This window comes from Equus caballus, unplaced genomic scaffold (genome assembly GCF_041296265.1).
Source record: "Equus caballus isolate H_3958 breed thoroughbred unplaced genomic scaffold, TB-T2T haplotype2-0000440, whole genome shotgun sequence".
Classification (NCBI taxonomy): domain Eukaryota; kingdom Metazoa; phylum Chordata; class Mammalia; order Perissodactyla; family Equidae; genus Equus; species Equus caballus.
Window position 1 is genome coordinate 1,919,896 of NW_027222395.1, and position 21,203 is coordinate 1,941,098.

Consider the following 21,203-nt stretch of genomic DNA (forward strand, 5'->3'; position numbering starts at 1 on the left):
GTCACAGGCATGGCTGGTTCTCAGGTGACCTCTGCTACAAGTTCTTGGCTTCCATTTCACCTGATCCTGTCCTGCAGTGTCCATTGGGCATTTGTACTGACCAGCATGGGGATTCTGAGAGGAAGGTCTCCCTGCCAAAGTCAAAATTTCTTCTGGATTGTTGACAATGGAGATCGAAGCTCTGTTCCCAGACAAAACAACAGGAAGGAGCCAAGCATTGGTCTCCCAGTCAGATTTAGGATTCCAAAAGGAACAACCGTGTTCTGTCCAACCAAAGATTCATGTGCCAAGGGACTGCAGCAGAGGATGTTTTTGCAGCTCCCTATACCTGCTAGCTCATTAAGCATGTTTTCTTCTTGTTATTCCAACCTCTAAGTAGATGACTTCCCTGTGGGGCAATGGTCTGGACAGAATGGAATTTTCTTCTCTGTTCCTAGGAGACTATGTAATAAGGCAGGTGAATTTAGTTTTTATTACTCATTTTCCATTAACTCTCTGTTTCCAGAGCTTTAGAACCCCCCAAACCTCATCACAACCCTGAGTTAAAGTTTTCTCCAAAGTCTAGCATTGAAGATATGTCTTCACTAGGTCCCTGGGGTCTCAGAGCTTTGACTTGTGGTGGGGGCACAACCCTGATACCTCTAAAAATTACTACTCTCCTCTTCAGGAATGGAGGGCAGGTAACTTTACTCTTTTAACATGAAATCTTGGGGGTTATACTCTTTAGCTTCATGACAGTTTGCCAAGACAAAAGGAATTTTATATTAATGTCACAAGTTAAGAGATGTGATTTAGGCCCTCATTATAAAATGTTCATTAATTATGAGATACATTTACATATTTTTATGCAATATAACCTGAGTTTAGTACCTTGTAGGCGTTGTCTGTTGGATTTAATTTTATGAAAGTCAACTCTGTGAGGTAGTACTAATATGAATTCCATTCTCCCTTGCAGAAGCGGAGCTTGAAGAAGTTTAGTGACCTGCCCAAAGTTATAGTCCAGAAAGGAAAGGGGTTTGATTGTATTCTATCAGGATGCTGCCAGTTTTCAAATTCTGTGCCAGTAATCCCCATTAAAAGATGAATTTGCCCCTGAGGATATTTGGCAATATTTGAAGTGATGCTAAATATGATAGTGCCCATGACAGCACCCAACACAAATAATTATCCTGCCACATATGTGAACATGAGAATGTGAGAAAACCATGTCTTGAACACCACTTCTCCAACTCCAAAGTGCATATGAATCACTGAGGATTCAAATTTAAATGAAAATTCTGAATTAGCAGATCATGATAGGTCCACATATTCTGAAATTCTAACAAACCCCTGGGCGGTGTTGATGCTACAGATTTTGGTATGGGGACCAGTCTTTGAGTAGCAAGGCTGTGGTCCCATATTAGAGTCAGGTGTAGGTAGTTTTGGGTCTTCTGAGCCAGAATTGTCTTTGCATGTAATATGAGAAGAATAGTGTATTCACTCATCCCATAGACTATATAAACTCTATGTTAAATTACTTTGTATAGAGACTCCTTAATGACATCAAATGATATACTTCTAAAGAGGATTTTGTTTGATTTTTTTATATAAGGGCCCTTGAGAGACACCAAATAATATATTTCTGAAAAAGACTTTATTGTAGGCCAAGTAAAAGTCTTCAAATGCTGTCTGCATCCTAATCCTCAGAACCCTTAAATATGTTATATTTTTATAGTAAGGATGGATGAAGGTAGCAGATGTAATAAGGCTGCTAATCAGCTGATCTTAAGATAAGAAGTTTGGCCAAGCATATGCATCTGGGACTAATGCAACAGCCATGGTCCTCTGAATGTGGAAGAGAAAGACAGGGGAGTTGGAATCTGAGAGAGATTTGAAGATGCTACACTGCTGATTTTGAAGATGGGGCAAGAGCAGTTAACCAAGAAATGCATGAGTCTTTTAGAATTGGGAATAGGAAACTTATCAGATTCTCTCTTGAAGCCTCCAGAAGGAATCTGGCCCTGCAGACTCTTGATTTCAGCCCATTGAGACTCATTTCAGACTTCTGACCTCTTGAATGATAGGAATATAAAGTCATTTTATTTAAACCCCTAATGTGGTAATTGTTAAAACAGCAATGGGAATGTAATACAGACAGTATTTTTTTTTTGAGAAAACCAAATACCAGCCTCTCAATTCATTTATTTAGCTTCCCTAGGATAACGGCATTTTGTGTTGAAATCCCACCTTATGTAGAAGAAAAACTTTAACGTCAATTTGGAGATTATGCCCAGTTAGCTGGTACAAAGAATTCCACATTGCATAAGTGTAAAAGTGGACCTGACTTTGAGTTCAGGCGTCACTATCACAAGTAATTCATTATTAAAATGAAGCTCACCAGCAAATCAATCAATATGATACAGTACATTAACAAAATGGAAGATAAAATCAGTGATCATCTCAATAGATGCAGAACAAGCATTTGACAAATTCAACATCCATTTATGAAAAAAACTCTCAACAAAGTGGGCATAGAGAAAATGTGCTTCAACATGGTAAAGACCATATACGACAAGCCCATGGCTAACATCATACTCAATAGTGAAACCAGAAAATTATTTCTCTGAGATCGGGAACAAGACAAGGATGCCCACTCTCACTACTTTTATTCAACATACTACTGGAAGTATTAGCCGGAACTTTTAGGTAATACAAAGAGACAAAAGACACTCAAATCAGAAAGGAAGAAGTAAAACTGTCTCTATTTTCAGATGGCATAATATTATACATAGAAAACCCTAAAGGCTCCACCCAAAACTGTTAAAAGAAATGAGCAAATTCAGCAAAGTTGTAGGATTCACAATTAATATACAGAAATCTGTTGCATTTCTACACACTAACAATGAGCTATAAGAAAGAGAAATTAAGAAAATAATCCCATTTACAATTGCATAAAAAATAAAACACCTAGGAATAAATTTAACCAAGGAGGTGAAAGACCCATGCCCTGAAAGCTATAAGACATTGTTGAAAGAAATTGAAGACAGAAATAATTGGAAAGACATCCTGTGCTCACAAATGACAGAATTCATATTGTTAACATGTCCATACAACTCAAAGCACTTTAAAAGCAATCTTTCTAAAAAGTCCAAGGGCATTTTTTGCATAAACAATTCTAAAATTGTATGGAACCACAAAAGACTCCAAATAGTCAAAGCAATTTCCAGAAACAAGAATAAAGCTGGAGGCATCACACTCCCTGATTTCAAGCTAAGTTACAAAGCTATATTAATCAAAACAGTATAGAATCAGCATAAAAACATGCACATAGATCAATGAAACCGAATAGAGAGACCAGAAATAAATCCATGCATAAGTGGTCAATTAATTCATGACAAAGGAGCCAAGAATGTATAATGCAGAAAGGACAGTCTCTTCAATAAATAGTGTAGGAAAAACAAGACAGGCACATGGAAAAGAATGAAACTAGACCACTGTCTTAGACTATACACAAAATGAACTCAAAATGGATTAAAGACTGAAAAGTAAAACCTAAATACATATAACTCCTAGAAGAAAACATAGAAGGTGAGCCCCTTGACATCAGTCTTGGCGATGTTTTTTTTATTTTACACCAGAAGCAAAGGCAACAAATGCAAAAGGAAACAAGTGAGACTACATCAAACTAAAGGGTTCTGAACAGAAAAGGAAACCGTCAACACAACGGAAAGCCAACCTATAGAATGGGTAACAGTATTTGCAAACCATATATCAGATTAAAAGTTAATATCCCAAATACAGAGGGAATACAATGCAATAGAAAAAATCCAAACAATTCTGTTTTAAAAATAGGCAGAGGATCTGAATAGATACTTTTCCAAAAAGACATACAAAAGGCCAACAGGTACATAAAAATGTGCTCAAAATGACTAGTTAACAGGAAAATGCAATTCAAAACCACAATCAAATATAACCTCAGACCTGTTAGATGACTGTCATCAAAAAGACAAGAGATAAGTGTTGGAGAGGATGTGGAGAAAAGGGAACCCTTGTGCACTGTTGGTAGGAATGTAAATTGGCACAACCACTATGGAAAACAGTACAGAGATACCTCAGAAAATTAAAACAAAACTACCATATGATCCAGCGATTCCACTTCTGGGTATTATTTTGAATAAAATAAAATCATTATCATTATTTACAACAGTCAAGATAAGGAAACAACCTAAGTGTTGGGGATGTTAGAAAACAAAATATTAAGGTCACCTATTCTACTTTAAATCCTTGTATCTTAATTTCTACATTACTTTATTTTTATTATAGATCAACCATTCATTCTTTTCATTTCTATCCTCTCCAATTATTTCTCAAATTTCCTTTCAATGTTACAGATGGGATTATGAATGATTCTCTGTGTGTATATATGTGTGCAAGCGTGTTTAATTGAAAGAAAATTATATATAAATATACATATACTTACACAATTCCTTGCCCATGAACTTGTTCTTGGACTCAACAAAGTGTTTCCACACATTTCATTAATTTCTCACAATATCCATCTGAATTAGGTTTATTATCCCATGTTACTGTCAGAAATAAGGAAACTGAGGCTCATGGAGATTTGATTTTTAACATTTACATAAGGAAGCAATTAAAGGTTTTGTGCATTTTCTTAAATTAGATATAAATGAATCCATGCTGTAAGTCTTCTTAATTTTTTACAGTTTCCTTAATTTAGAATTTTACATTTTAATATGTGCAATATATTACATGAAATTTTACTCCAATAAATTAATTGAAAGAAAAATTCTAATGATGTACGTCTCCAGGTAGGATCTAGAGCACAGGGAGCTGAGGCACACGAACAGGGCAGAGGGGAGATACACCTTCTATCTGGGTAGAAAGCAAAGTGTCATATATGTATATAAAAGCAGTGGATTAAACTAGGCAATTCACCTTTGTTAACTAGATTAACCTACATATAGAGAGTAAACAGATATAAATTGGTTCAAGATAGAATTTTTACTACAGCCTCACATGACATCATGGCTGAGCTACAGAAACACAATATAGAAACTCACAGCTGACCACAGACTCACGGGCATCTGAACAATGATCAGAACAACTCACCACAATGTAATTCCATTTAATAATAAAGGCATTACAATAAACAATTTGATTTAAAACATCTTGTTAAGCAGCGATATCTAACTGATACAATCAGCAAAGCTAACAGCAATGAGAGAAGTTGTCATAATCTGTTGCCTTTTACTTTGGCATTTGGGCTGATAGTGGAGGCAGCCTTCATGATTATTGTTATTCACGTTTATTTCAGGTAGCTGTATTAACAAATGGCTATACTGGGGTTCCAGATAAGTTGGAGAGGTTGAAAGGACATGTTTGTTTGTGCAGAAAAATTGGTGACCCTAAATCACATGACAGGGCAGGAATTCAAGCTCTCTTGTGAACCACCCTTTGGTCATAAGATTGAAGATTCCTGAGCATGGAGGAGATAAGCAAGGATGAATTTAATGGTGCTTATTCAGGACCTTTTTAGTAGTTATGACAAAATTTAGAAAAGGAGAGATATTTTAGAGCAATAGAGGAGTCACAATTGTAGGCACCACTGAAATTTTTGAAGCAAAAAAATAATTCAGTAAAAAAAAATAAAATATACCAACCAAACATTCACTCCAATGCATAAACCCACTCACATGTGGACACCAATATTCCATACTTCCATGAGTAGATGTATGGCAACTGGAAAAATTTTTTGTGGTAACAAAATGTGTGGTTTAAAATTTTGCTTCCCCATATTTAAGATCATCTCTGATGCTAAGACCATATTAAGCCAATCTATTTATTCAAATCTGTCTTTCAATAGAGATGCGATTGGGAGGTATGTATTTGATAATCAGTTTTTGTCAGTGACAGGTAGGCATCGGGGACACAGGATGAATAAGAAAATAACACTATGAGACGCATTATAAACCTCAGTGGTGTCTTAAATTTGAAATTAGCAGGAAGAATAGAGTTGTGATGTAGAGAAGAATGATGGATCCAAAGTGGAAACTTTGTTTTCAGGTTTTACTCTGCAATAAAATTATATAATGGCTTTAGTTGACAAGAGTAGGTTTTCCCATGTGAGCAATACAATTTATGACCTTTCTTTCAGAAAAATATAGTAAAACAGTACTTAGGAAGATAGATGTCATTTCAGAAAAAAATATTTTTTTAAGATTGGCACCTGAGCTAACACCTGTTGCCAATCTTCTTTCTTTTTTTTTTTCTGATTTATCTCCCCAAATCCCCCCCATACATAGTTGTATATCTTAGTTGCAGGTCCTTCTAGTTGTGGCATGTGGGACGCCGCCTCAACGTGGCCTGATGAGCAGTGCCATGTCCGCTCCCAGGATCCGAACTGGCGAAACCCTGGGCAGCCACAGAAGAGCGTGCAAACTTAACCACTTGGCCCCCAGAAAAAAAATATTTTTAAGAAATCTAATTTGTCTCATGGAAGAAATGGAAATTTCCAAATATTTTTCATCAAAGTTTGGGAAAAACTTGGAGAAATTAGGGAAGTAGAAAAATGGAAAACTGTCCATATATCAGACAAAGCAGAAAGCTTAATCAAGTGACTTACTTAAATTGTATAGGGAAGTTGAAATCAAAGAAATGGAAATATCAGGCAATAGATAGAAGGAACAAGTGCTATTTCCACAATCTGATCAAAGAATAGCAATTTCTGGCTCTAATGCTTTGAGCCCTGCAATTACATAATCTTCTTCAGCCCCAGGACAATTAACCCTTTTGCAGCTGCTATCCCAAAGAATCTTTTCAGAGCCTTCTTTATCTCTTTGTTCCTCAGACTGTAGATGAAGGGGTTCAGCATGGGGGTGACCACAGTGTACATCATTGAGGCTGTTGCACTGGAGTGTGAGCTGTGGGTAGCAGCAGAGCTGAGGTATATGCCTAAGCTTGTACAATAAAATAAAGAGACAATGGAGAGGTGAGAAGCACAGGTGGAAAATGCTTTAAACTTCCTCTGAGCTGATGAAATTCCACATATGGAGGAAACTATCTTACAGTATGAGTAAAGGATACCAGCCAGGGAACCACCACCCAGCAGCACTGCTGAAAAACACATCACTGTGTCATTGAGAATGGTGTCAGAACAGGCAAGTTGGATCACTTGTTTGATTTCACAGAAGAAGTGGGGGATTTCCAAGTCTGTACAGAAAGAAAGCCACAAAAGCATTAAACTCTGTAACAGGGAATTCAGGGCACTCATGATCCAGGACACTAGAAGCAGCAGTGCACAGAGAACTGGGTTCATGATGACTGGGTAGTGCAGGGGGTAGCAGATGGCTACGAAGTGGTCATAGGCCATTACTGTCAGAAGGAAGGTGTCCAACACTACAAACAGCATGAAAAAATACATCTGGGTGATGCAGCCTTCATAGGTTATAACTTTGCTCTGAGTCTGGATGTTCAGGAGCATCTTTGGGATGGTGGTGGAGGTGAAACAGATGCCCAAAAAGGACAGGTTGGAGAGGAAGAAGTACATGGGTGTGTGGAGGTGGGAGTCTGAGCTGACAGCCAAGATGATGAGCAGATTTCCAAACACGGTGATCAGGTACATGGAGAGGAAAAACCCAAATATGAGAGGCTTCAGTTCTGCTTCCTTTGATAATCCCAGACTGAGAAATTCTGAAATTTGTGTGTCATTTCCTGCTTCCATGTGGTGGTGGTCACAACTAGGAAAGAAAAAAATAACAGGATAAATTTCTACACATATATTTGTGTTGAGCAGATTGCCTTTAAGGGATCTCCCCAGATATCTGTGATTAGGAATTCCTGTCTCACGTTCAGCCTTTACCCCAAGGGGTCACATATTATACAGCTTTAATGCAAAATTCTTTCATGCATTTGAGGAATTTATGTTGACTACGGACAATCTTCCAGGTAAGATTATAGAATGCTAAGAAACAAAACTTCCTAACATCCAATGATGGAGAAAGAACATAAACTAGAAAAAATATTTATATACATCACGTCAGATAGTGACAGGTGCTATTAAAAAAGCAGGTATAAAATAGGATGAATGAAGATGCGATATTTTATTGGGAGTTCAGGAAGACCTGAAAAACAAGGTAAAATTTGACCAGAGTCCTGGTAGACAGAGCAGGAGAAGCTAGGTTATCTGGGGGCAGCCTGCGCCCTGTTGAGGACAGAGTCAGTGCACAGGCCCCAAGGATGGCACTTGTTTCAGATATTCAAGGCTCAAAAGGAAGCCAGAGTGTTGAGGGGAATGGACAAGACTGAGAGAATGAGAGGTGGTGTCAGAGAACGTTGAGGAATGAGGTGGTCTCCCTGCTGGAGCTGAAACTTCAGGACACAGGGAGTCCCTCGATCACGTGTTGCACATTTGTAATTTTGTTTCAAAGGAATCCTATTGATAGAAGTGGATCTCCTCTTTATCTCCATCTTCTGGTTGACATTGTGGTGTCTGTCTTTTAAGGGTCACGAGCTTAGGTATCACTGTCCAGAGAACTGCTCACACCCCACAAAGTACACACACACTCACACACAGCACACTATGGCCTAATGCGGCTGTGTTACTCCCTGACTTTTCTCACTTCCAACCACAATAAATAGGAAGGAAATGATATAAGGCAAGTTGTCAACACCAAATTACCCTTGAAAAGTAGAAATGGCAAGTAATAGGATATATTGGAGTATATGAGGAAAGCATTTGGTGTAAACCTAATTTGGCCTGACCTTGTTTTTCCAAAAGGTCCTGACCTTGGCCGTTGACCAGGCATTGTATATCTGCTTTAGATATTCCCTATGGCAAGAACAAAGGCCCTTGAGATAAAGGTGCAGCTTCCCTCCCCCTCCCAACATTGGCATTTCCTTAAGGATTAAGCATCTTTCCTTAGGCTAGGAACTGATTGCTGCACTCACCTGTGACCACCCAGCTCCAGACAACAGACTTGCTTCCTGCTGCATGTCCACGTAGATAGCAGACCCACTACCTGCTGTGTCCATCAAGCGCTGTGCTGACAGGGCAATCTTGTGACTATTGTGGGAGGGACATTTCAATCACATGTAAAGCATCCTCTTTGGGGGGTATATAACCACTCTGTATACTTCACTTCTTTGGTGCCCTTTCTTCCTGAAGGAAGAAAGGCCCTGGGCCATGGTCCTCAGATTTTAGCTCAGAATGAACTCTCCCAAATTTTCATTTATAGATTGGTTATGGATTATTTTCATCGACACCCTAAAAATGTTGACATAGTACCCAAATTCAGGTTGGTAAGCTTCCCATGGACATGTCAACATGGATCTCCATTTTAATGTGACCATTGTGTGCTCTATATTTAAAGAAAATTTAGAAAGCCATTCAAAAAACAGAGAGAGGAAAGAAAAGAACACATAAGCTCAGGGGGTCCCTGAGAGATTGTGATGACGAGAAAGCTTCCTGGACTCAGGCAGCATTTCAGCCCCAGTTATAGCCCCTTGATGCCCAGTATAACAATAACAAATAAAGCAGCAAAACACAATGTAGCTATACAAGAAAGAACCCTGTCATAAAACACTTTTCTGAATGATTTTAAATGCAAAACTTTTGAATCAGAAAACTGAGTTTTGAACTTCAGATTTACCACATTTTAGCTGTTTGAACTTGGAGGGACAGCAGTTCCATTCTAGATGTTAACATGCTCGCTCAAATAGCAGGGATACTTGTGTCCGTCCTCCCATGGTGGTAAACAAATTCGGTTGATATATGTAAGAAGCTTAGCATAGTTTCCTCCTGTTACTAAATGAGTGGATATCACTGGTAACTAGATTTGGCTGATTTTTTCTTCTACCTGGCAAATGTCCCCATTGCTTCCCCACCTTCAGGTAGTGAAGTATAGCAAAGTAGAGTCATTAACAAACCCTTTTTTCATGTTAAATATGATTTTTTTCATGTGAATACCCAACATGAGAGATGATACTGTGAAATGTATGACTCAAGAACTGCTCCTGCAAGGTGTTATCTAACTCCACAGCTCTTTCTAATAAATACAGAATGTGCTCAAATGCATCCCATCTTAAAAAGTTAGAAAAAATGCCTTCAGTTCATTGTACACATGTCCACACCTAATACTGTATTTTCTTACTCCCTTTACCTGCAAAACACCCTGGATATGTTCTAACTGTATTAGAGCCACTTTATGCCTCCCATTCCTTCCTCAATCTTATCCAAGTAGACTTCCATCCCATTCCTTATTTGTCGAAAATGACCCTTGTGTTGATGAGTCCGACAGACACTTCTCTTTTTAACATATTAAGTAAATTGATTAGACTATTTGACAAATGAACATGACAATCTCTCCACTCTGGGCTAGCCTGGTCAAGCTCTCAGGTGAGCTCAGGTAAAAGTTCTCCACGTCCATTTTCTCTGAACCGCTCCTGAAGAACCTACTGGGTTCTCAGTCTCACCTGGATAGAGTCTCTGAGAGGAAAGTGTCCATGTGGAAGCCCAAATTCCTCCCTGGATGGGTGATGATGGAGACTGAAGCTCTGTTGCCTTCTGGACAGCAGACAGGAATGAAGCATTGGTCCCCTTGCTGGACTTAGGAATCCAAAAGTAACAACCATGTCCTGCTCAGCTCCAGGTTGCCCACCCTGAAGGATTGCAGCAGAGGAGATATCTACCACTTTCTCTTTCTCCTCATTAGGTGCTGTTTCTGTCGTTGCTCCCACCTCTGAACACATCATTTCCCCTTGAGACTGGTCTGGAAAGAAGGAAAATGTTCCTCGCTGATACTCTGTTCACAGAAGACCGGGTGAGAAGTCAGGTGAATGCATTGGCATTACTCCTTCTCATGAACTCAACTGTCTTCCAGAGTTTTAAGCTCCTTGCACCTTATGCTAACTTTGAGTTAACATTTTTTTCCAATTTTGCAAGTGAGGAACCTGTCTTGACTAAGTACCATGGACCTCCCAAGTATTGACTTGTGGCAGGAACATCTCCTGATATTTCCAGAAAATTGGTATTCCCTTCTTCAACCACGAAGAGAGGTGTGTTTCTTTGCTACAAAACCATGGGAACTATAATCCTTGGCTTCACGATGCTTGTGGCAAATCAACTAGAAGATCCATGCTTGTAACTCTACTTAAAAGCTCTCATTTATTTCTTCTCTTTAAAATGTTTGTAGATTTTAAAATATATTTAGATATTTTTATACACCATGAACTGAGCTCACAATCTTACATGGATTGTCTCATTTAATTTTTACAAAAGTCCATTGTATGTGATCAGTACTTTGACGAACCTCAGTTTACATCTGCAGAAATGGGACTCAGTCGGATTATGTGATCTGTCCAAAGTTATGAACTGAGTAGAGGATAAGCTTTGATTGGAACTCCCTCAAGATATTTCCACTTCTCATACTTGATATCCGTAGGTCTCAGATGGGGTGATTTTGCCTCCAAGGAACATGTAGCAATGTCTGGAGAAATTTTTGGTTGTCACAACCAACGTGGGAGGTGCTTCTGCCTCCTAGTGGGTTGAGGCAAGTGATGCTGCTACACGTGCTACTATGCACAGGACAGCCCATCAAAAATAATTATGCAGCACAGATGTCAACAGTGGGAGGAGGGAAAGTTCTAGACCAGAACTTCTCCAGCATCATTGTGTGTAGGAGTCACTTGGGGATCATCTTCATGAGCAGATTCTGAATCCGCAGGTGTAAGACAGGCCAAGAGAGTCTGAATCTGCAACTCACTCTTAGTCAGGTGGATGCTGCAGGTCCTGGTCTGTGAACTTGTCTTTGAGTGTCAGGGCTGTGGTCCAGTGTCAGAGTGAGATGTAGGTATTATGAGGCCTTCTCCACCAAGACTCCTCCACCCACCTCAGGTCTCACCTCAGGTCATCAAATGATGGACTCAGTAGCCCAGCTTCTGTACACTCGAGTTTACGTGTGCTCCTTGAGTATTTCCCTCATGACAGGAAATGACTCCTTAGGCTTTTGATTCCTTACCTATAAATAGGGAATTCCACCTATGCTATGGATTTAGTGTGCAAAGCTGGTAATAATTTAGAACTAATGGGAAATTACCTGGCCCACAGCAGATGCTCAATCTACAGCTGTCGTTGTGACTATGTCCCAGTTCTGTGTTTACTAAGCTCATTGTGATGTCAAAGAATCTCTAGGGACAGGAAGTGAGCCCAACATTTGCCCTACTCCTGGGAGACAGTGAACAGTGGCCTTGAAGGGGGATCTTCTCCCAGGGCCCTGCCCACAGAGAAAAGTGCTTGAGAGGTCACCATTCTATGCCCTGTTGTACTCAGGGGCATCATCCTTGAGCCTCCCTATAGGCTTCAAATGGACACAGTAAGAATTTTAGACTCTTCAAGATGCTTTATTATCTTGCTATGTTCCACTTGGGAATATCTGCAAAGCAGCTGTTTCTTGGTGAATCAAATTATTCCACCAACTCTTTGTATCCTCCTGTTGCAAGTCTATAGCATATAATTAATAAATGTTTTTTGTAAAAAAAAAAGTGTTAAATATTTGTGTGCCTGTCTGCCCTATATAGAATTTAATTTATTTTTCACAATAATTTATTCACTTCTCCATTCTCACAGGTAGGCTGTACCTCCCCACTGACTGCCTTTTAGACTACAAATAAAATTTCCCAGCTTTACTGAGACATAATTGACATATAACATTTTATAATTTTAAAGTACACTTTAAAGTAAAAGTATAATTTTAAAGTATAAAATTATAAATTTATAATTTTAAAGTATGGTTTGCTATACATATATATTGCATAATTATTACCCCAATAAAATTAATTAATATATCCAGCAGTTTATATAATTATATTTTTTTGTACCGAGAACATTTAAGATATACTTGCTTAGCAATTTTCAAGTATATAACGCAGTATTGTTAACTATAGTCACTGTGCTTCACATTAGATCTACAGAACTTATACATTTTATAACTGGAAGTTTGTACCCTTTGACCAACATCTCCACGTTCCCCTCAGGCCGCTGTCCTAGGTGACAATCTATTTACTCTTTGGTTCTATGAGTTTGACATTTTTAGATACCACATATAAGAGATATCATAAAGTTTTGTCTTTCTCTCTGTGACTTATTTATTATAATGCCCTCAAGTTCTATTCACGTTATCCATGTTGTTGCAAAAGAAAGGATTTTATTCTCCTTTATTGCTGAATAATCTCATATATATATATGATAAGATAATAATCTTATATATACATCACATTTTCTTTATCCATTCACTTGTTGGTGGAGACTTAGGCTGTTTCCATGTCTTGGCTATTGTAAATAATGTTGCAATGAACATGGAGTGGGTGCAGACATCTCTTTGAGATAGTGATTTTCTTTCCTTTGGATGTATATCCAGAAGTGACATTGCTGGATTGCATGCAGCTCTATGTTTGATTTTTTGAGAATCCTCCATACTGTTTTCCATAGTGGCTATACAGATTTACATTCCTATCAACAGTGTACCAGTGTTCTCTTTTCTGCATATCTTCACAGCATTTATCTTTTGTCTTTTGTTTGTTTGTTTGTTTTTGTTTTTTGCTGAGGAAGATTGTCCCTGAGCTAATATCTGTGCCAATCTTCCTCTATTTTGTCTGTGGGTTGCCACCACAGCATGACTGATGTGTGGGTCTAGGTCCACACCAGGGACCCAAACATGTAAACCTGGGCCACTGAAGCAGAACACACTGAACACAACCACCAGGCCACAGGGCTGGCCCGATCTTTTGCCATTTTGATAACTGAATTCCTAACAGGTGTGAGAGGAATCTCGTTGTGGTCTTGACTTGCATCTCCCTGATGAGAAGTGAGGTTGAACACCTTTTCCTGTATCTGTTGGTTATTTATCTTCTTTCAGAAAATGTCTAAGTCCTCTGCCCATTTTCATTCAGACTATTGATTTTTTTTGGTCTTTGACTTGTATGAGTTCCTTATATATTTTGGATGATTACCACTCATCAGTTATATGGTGCCCATATATTTTCTCCCATTGTGTAGGTTGCATTTTTATATTGTTGAAGGCTTTTTTTACTGTGCAGAAGCTTTCTGGCATGAGGTAGCCCCACTTGTTTATTTTTGCTTTTGTTGCCTGTGCTTTTGGTGTCACATCCAAAAAGTCATTTCCAAGACCAATGCCAAGAGGCTATTTCCCTATGTAGTTTTCTAGGTGTTTTACTCTTTCAGGTCTTACATCTAAGTCATTAATCCATTTCAAGTTTATTTTGTAAGTGGTATAAGTTAGGGGAACTATTTAATTCTTTCATATGTGAATATCCAGTTTTCCCTGCAGCATTATTAAAGAAACTATCATTTCCCCATTGAGTATTCTTAGCTCTCTCATCAAATATTAATTGGCTATAAATGCAGGGGATTCTTCATGGGCTCTTAATTCTGTTCCATTAGTCTATGTGTCTGTTTGTATGCCAATACCATATGGTTCTGATTACTACAGCTTTGTAACATAGTTTGAAATCAGGAAGTGTCATGTCTCCATCTTTGTTCTTCGTTCTCAGGATTTCTTTGGCTATTCAAGTTTATTTATGATTCCATATAAAATTTAGAATTGATTTTTTATTTCTGTGAAAAGTGCCCTTGGAATTTTGGTAGACATTTGCGTTGAATCTATGGATGTCTTTGAGAAACATGGATGTTTGAACAAAATTAATCCTTCTGGTCCATAAACATATGATATTGCTCCATTTATTTGTGTATTCAATTTATTTCATGCACATCTTAAACTATTCAGTGTACAGATATTTCACTTTCTTGGTTAAATTTATTCCTATTTTTTCTTTTCAATGCTCTGAACTTCAATAAAAGAGGCAGCAGAAACCCTGAAGAGTTGAAAAAAACAAAGATGGCCACAGAGCAAAGTGTAGGAAGCATTTTTCCTACATCACAACATCATTTAGTCCAGAGAAATTTGGTTTCAAAAGAGTTCCCCATAGCAAGATGTTAACTCATGAATAAAAAGAAAACAGGAAGACCCCAGCAGTCCTCATCTCTTTCACGGTCATCTGAAGTTTTTGAGACGAAAGACCCCACAGTCTTTACCAAAACTGAGCCCAGCTCAAGGAGTTGCCTGTGGATCCCACTGCTGTATCTCCTTCCCAAGGCTGAAACTGTCACTTTGGTGAGACCTCTGCCTGAGGCCTAAGTCACTGCTGCAACCCACTGTCTGGCATTGGGACCAACAGTGCCTTGTCATCTATAAGGACTAGAGCTGCTGCTGCACTGCCCTCTGCCCTGGACTCTAAGTCAGGGGTTTAACCCACCATCACCAGTGTTGCTCCTGCTCTGTGCCTTGCCCCCTGGGTCCTGAGTTGGAGCTTTGACCCTCTCACCAGCACCATCTGCTGCAGCTCTGTGACCCACTTCTGGGTCCTAAGTTATGGCTTTGACTCTCCATCATGAGGAGTGTGCTGCTGCTGCTCTCTGCCCCTTATCCTGGGTCCTGAGTCAGGGAATTGAACAAAGAGTTAGAAATCATGATAAAACCCAAACGGAAATTAAGGAGCTGAAGAATACAATGATTGAAATTTCAAAAATAGAATAGAGAACTTCAACAACCAGCTTGATCAACCAGAATAAAGAATCTGTGAACTTGAAGGCAAATCTCTTGAAATTATCCTGTCAGAGGAAAAAAATGATAATGAGAGTAAAGAAAACCTGTGTGAGTTGTGGGTTACCAATAAGAAAAACAATAACTGCAGTATGGAAATCCCAGAAGGAGAAGAGAAAGAGAAACAGGCAGAAAACTTATTTAAAGAAATAATAGCTGAAAATCCCAAATCTGGGAAGAGATATGGACATCTAGGTACAGGAAACTCAAAATACCTGGGCAGATTCAACCCAATTCAAATGTGTGTGGATTTTCCCCAAACAGCCAACCAATTCTCCAACACCAGCTGGGTGTTCTACAATTCAACTCAGTTCTGACACTGTCCACCTGGAGATAGTGTGAGATTCCACAGGATAAGAGCTCAGTCCCACAGACTGCCCCCAACTTCAGATGCCAATCTCAAGTCCAGGTTGTTACCTGTGCTCCTGACCAATTGGCTATAATTCAAAGGTTCCCTTGACCCCTCCTTGAACTCAATTAATTTGTTAGAGTGGCTCACAGATCTCAGAGAAACATTTTACTTACTAGATTACCAGATTATTATAACAGGATATAGCTCAGGAACAGCCTGATGGAAGAGATGCATACAGCACAGCACGAGGAAAGGATGTGGGGCTTCCATGCACTTTCTAGTGCACCCCTCAACCAAACCCCCATGTGCCCACCAATCTGAAAAGTCCCTAAACACCTTTGTAGGGGAGCATAATTTGCCACCTCAAGATGTGTCTCCTTGGCATGAGGATAATTTGGGGGTGGTTACTTTTTTTTTTGCTGAGAAAGATTAGCCCTGAGCTAACATATGTGCCAATCTTCCTCTACTTTATGTGTGGGTCACCACCACAGCATGATTGACAAGTGGTGTAGGTTCATGCCCAGGATCTGAACCCATGAACCAGGGCTGCCAAATTGGAAGTGTGCTGAACTTAACCACCAGGCAATGGGGCTGGGGGCTGGTTACTTTTAAGAAACTGCAGACATGGTAGAAGCTCTGAAAACCCAATAGAAGTTATCCTTTGTAAGAGACATTTACATTTTTTTTAAAGATTTTATTTTTTCCTTTTTCTCCCCAAAGCCCCCCGGTACATAGTTGTATATTCTTCGTTGTGGGTCCTTCTAGTTGTGGCATGTGGGACACTGCCTCAGCGTGGTCTGATGAGCAGTGCCATGTCCACGCCCAGGATTCGAACCAACGAAACACTGGGCTGCCTGCAGTGGAGCACCCAAACTTAACCACTCGGCCATGGGGCCAGCCCTGAGACATTTACATTTGTAACGAAAATCTCCATTTGTAAAGGTGTCTCCCTCTCTGTACCAGGAAGGGGGGGATAACCTTATGCCTAGAAACTCTTATCAAAAGAAGACAAGAACTTAAATCTGCATAATCACCTTAATCTTGTTTACTGTGCTTTTCTGGTAATGTCCCATAACTGACTACCCCTCCCCCAACATCCTGCTTTGTCTTTAGGTGAAAATGATATTTAATGGTGGCAGCTTTGGCTGTTCTGTGGGTTGCTTAGCTTTCCTGGGTTTCTCACAGATATATGTGTTGTTAAACATTAATTTTTCTCCTGTTATTCTGTCTCACGTTAATTTAATTCTTAGACCAGCCAGAAGGACCCAGAGGGTAGAGGAATTATCTTCTTCCCCTATACTTTCCTCATGGGTTTTCATGAAAGTTTTATCACACAGGCATGATTGATTAAATCATCGGCCATTGGTGATTGAATTTAATCTCTAGCCCCTCCTTCATCCCAGGAGGTTAGGGGACAGGACTTAAATTTCAACCTGCTAACCACATAGTGGTTCTTCTGGCAACCAGCCTCTATCTTTATGTGCAGTCCAAAGGTCACCTCACTAACATAAGAAAAGACACTCTTATGGCTCTCATCATGAAGGAAATTCCATGAATTTTAGGAGCTCTGAACCAGAAATAGGATGAAGATCAAATATATATATATTTCTGATTACAAATCACAATATCACATTTATAAGCAGGGTACTGGGTGGAGCCTTGATTGGAATTCTGGAATTCTTGATTGGAATTCTGGAATGCTTCCAGTTCTCAAACTCTGGAACAGGGTTTCTCAATCTGAGATGATTTTGCCCCTGGGGATATCTGGCAATATCTGAAGGGATACTGCTCAACTCCTCTAATCCACAGGATGATACCCAGTATGAATATCTATATAGAACCAAATGTCAACAGTGAGAAAGTGAGAAAACCTACTCTAGATCATCACTTCTCCAAATTATGTGCATACAATCCAACAAAGTTTATAATTCAAATGCAAATTCATCAGGTCTCCAGTGGGCCCAGAAACTCTGCATTTCTAACAAGCTCCCAGGTGGTGTCCTGGTCCTGTGGAACACAGTTTGAATACTGTGGGGGGGCGGAAGACACTTCCTCTACCCTCTGGGTCCTTCTGGCTGGTCAACAAATTAAATTCACATGAGACAGAATAATAGGAGAAAATTAAATAAAGCTTTATAACATGTATGCATGGGAGAGACCCAGAAAAACTGAGTAACTCACCAAAATGGTGGAGGTTTCATCTTAAATACCACCTTCAGCTAAAGATAAAAGAAGATGTTGGTGGTGGGCAGAGTCGGTTAGGGGAGATTACCAGAAAAGTATGGTAAACAAGAGTAAGGCTATTATGTATTATGCAGATTTAAGTCCTTGCCTTCTTCATTGATAAGAGTTTCTAGAGATAAGGTTATCCTGCTTCTTTCTGGTACAGTGAGGGATACACCTTTACAGATGGAGATTTCCCTTACAATAGAAAATGTCTCTTACAAAAGGTCACTTCTACTTTTTAGAGTTTCTCTCATGTCTGCAGTTTTTAAAAGTGACTTGCCCACTATAACCCTCGTGCCAAAGAGACATATTTTGGGGTGGCCAATTCCAACCTCCCAGGACAGCAAGGCTGCGGTCCTGTGTTAGAGTCAGGTGTTGGTAGTTTTAGGGCCTCTACACCAAAAGTCTTCTTCCCATGTAATTTTGAAAGAAAAGTTTTTCACTCACTTTACAGGTGAAGATGAATTTTGCATTCAATTCTCTTAAATATGAAGGTTCTTCAAGGATATTAAATAATATATATCTGAAAATGACTTTGCACTAGGCAGAATAAGGCCCTCAAAATATGTCCTCTCTTAATCTCAAGCAATGTTGAGAATGTTAGTTTACATAGCAGGAGGAATTAAGATATCAGATGTCATAAAGTTACTAATCATTTACCCTGAAATCAGAAGCATAGCTTAGATTATCTAGTTGGACTAATGTAAGCACACTGATGCTCTAAATGTGGAAGACAAAGGAAGGAGAATTGGAGTCAGAGAGATTTTTGAAGATGCACTGCTTTTGCCTTTGAAGTTCAAAGAAAGGCCATGAGCCAAGGAATGCAGATGGTCACAGACAGAATAAGAAAGGAAGTTCATTCTCCCTTGGAGGTTGCAAGAGGAACCCAGCCATGAATACATCTTGATTTTAGCCCAATGAGACCCATTTCAGCCTTATAACCTCCAGAACTTTAAGGTATTTATATGATTGCTTTAAGCCACTAGCATGGTAATTTGTTACAGCAGCAATGAGAATCTAAATCAGACTATAATTGAATAAAATTTTGTTTGAGGAAAATGAACTTAAGCCTCTCAATTCATTTAGTTAACTTCTCTTAGATAAAGGCATTTTCTGTTGAAACCCCACTTTAAATAAGAAAAGAAAATTAATGTTAATTTGAAGATATATGTCTCCCTTAGTTGGTACTGAGAATTTCCCATTGCTAAACTTAAATGTATTTGTGACTGAGGATTTTGAGGCATTAAGTTAGGAAAATTAATTCCATGATTAAATTTAGGGTCATTCACTGTATTTTGAATCTTTGTGCAAAAATTTCTACATTCTGTCAATTTTATGTTAATTCAAGTGTTCATTTTTCCGTTCTGTCCTTTCCTATTTTCTCTCAAGTTTCCTTTCAACCAAAAAGATGAGATTACAAGTGAGTCCATATGTGTGTGTGCATGTGCATGCATGTGTATTCGGACAGTCCCCAACTTACGGTTTGACATGATTTTTTGGCTGTATGATAATGTGAAAGCGATATGCATTCATTAGAAACCTTACTTCAAATTTTGAATTTTGATCTTTTCCTGAGCTAGAGTTGTGCATGGTGCTGGGTAGTGACAGTGAGCTGCAGCTCCCACTCAGCCATGTGATCATGAGGGTACACATCTAAAACAATTACAACCATTCTGTACCCACACAGCCATTCTGTTTTTCACTTTCAGTATAGTATTCAATACATTACATATGACACTCAACATTTTATTGTAAAATAGGCATTGTGTTAGAAGACTGTGCCCAACCATAGGCTAATGTAAGTGTGCTGAGCACATTTAAGTAGGCTAGGCTAAGCTATGATGTTTGGTAGATTAGGTGTATTAAATGCATTTTTGACTTATTATATTTTCAACTTAAAATGGGGTTATCAGGATATAACCCCATTGCAACTTGAGGAAGATGAGGACATATATATAAACATATATATTAATAATATATATATAGTATAATTATAAAACCATAAAATTATTTGAATATAAATGCATATAAGTATATAAATATATAAGTAATATACACAAATATTATATATTATAAATATATATACAATTGTAGTTTATTTTATATAATCATACTGCAATAAAGTAGAGTGAAAGAATTCTAATGGTTCATGACTCAGGAATAGATCTAGAATACAGCTAGCTTGAGTCCCACCTGGGACATATCTCTTACAGTTGGGAAGAAAGCACAGTGTCATATACAAATATAAGAACAATGAAACTACCTTGTCAATTTTTATTTTATAAACTATTTTTTCGTAAACTGTAAGATTAACCTACATATATAAATGCAGCAAACTATCATATATTGGTTGAAGAATAAAATGCAATACAGATGCACACATAATTGGTGAGCTTTAGAAACACATTGTAGAGAGTCACAGCTGAATGTAGACTCAAAAGGAACCAGCAGAGATCAGAATAGCTCCCTAACATACCATCTCATTCAACAATAAAGGCGCTATATTACTATTTGCTATGAGGATGCCTTCTTATGCAGCAATAGCTCACTGATACAAAAATAAGAGTAAACAGAACTAAGGGCAACTATAATAATCTGCTTCTTCTCAGTATAGGCTTATGTTCTGATATTTGAAGATAATATTCATGATTACTCTGCTACTGAAGATTATTTTAGATAAATGTATTAAAATTTGACTCCATTGAGGTTTCCTTCCAGGTAAGCAGGAGAGGTTGAATAGACATGCAAGTTTGTTTAAAACTTCTGACTCTGAATCACATGGCTGGACAGGAATTCACAGTCTCTAGTGAGTTATTCTTTGATCATGAGGACAAATGTATACTCTACAATGGGTCATATTGATGTTGTTATTTACTGCTTATTTAGTGGTTTTAACAAAATTTTTATTTTATTCTGAGACATGGGAAGGGTATTACTTGTAGCCAGCACTG

At 38.5% G+C, this 21,203-nt stretch overlaps 1 protein-coding gene across 2 annotated transcripts; it reads right to left on the reverse strand.

Moving 5' to 3' along the window:
* Positions 1-2,139: 2,139 nt before the first annotated feature.
* On the reverse strand, positions 2,140-12,134 carry LOC138923040 (olfactory receptor 7A17-like). Of its 2 annotated transcripts, XM_070259552.1 has the most exons (3): positions 10,471-12,126; positions 8,947-9,061; positions 2,140-7,736 (listed from the first exon to the last, which is right to left on the reverse strand). In XM_070259552.1, exon 3 carries the CDS (start codon positions 7,718-7,720, stop codon positions 6,752-6,754), a length of 969 nt encoding a protein of 322 aa, XP_070115653.1. In that variant the 5' UTR covers positions 7,721-7,736; positions 8,947-9,061; positions 10,471-12,126; the 3' UTR covers positions 2,140-6,751. The 2 variants fall into 2 exon arrangements, with proteins under 2 accessions (XP_070115653.1, XP_070115652.1); XM_070259551.1 differs by lacking the exon at positions 8,947-9,061 and having other exon boundaries at positions 6,676-7,736; positions 10,471-12,134.
* Positions 12,135-21,203: the final 9,069 nt, after the last annotated feature.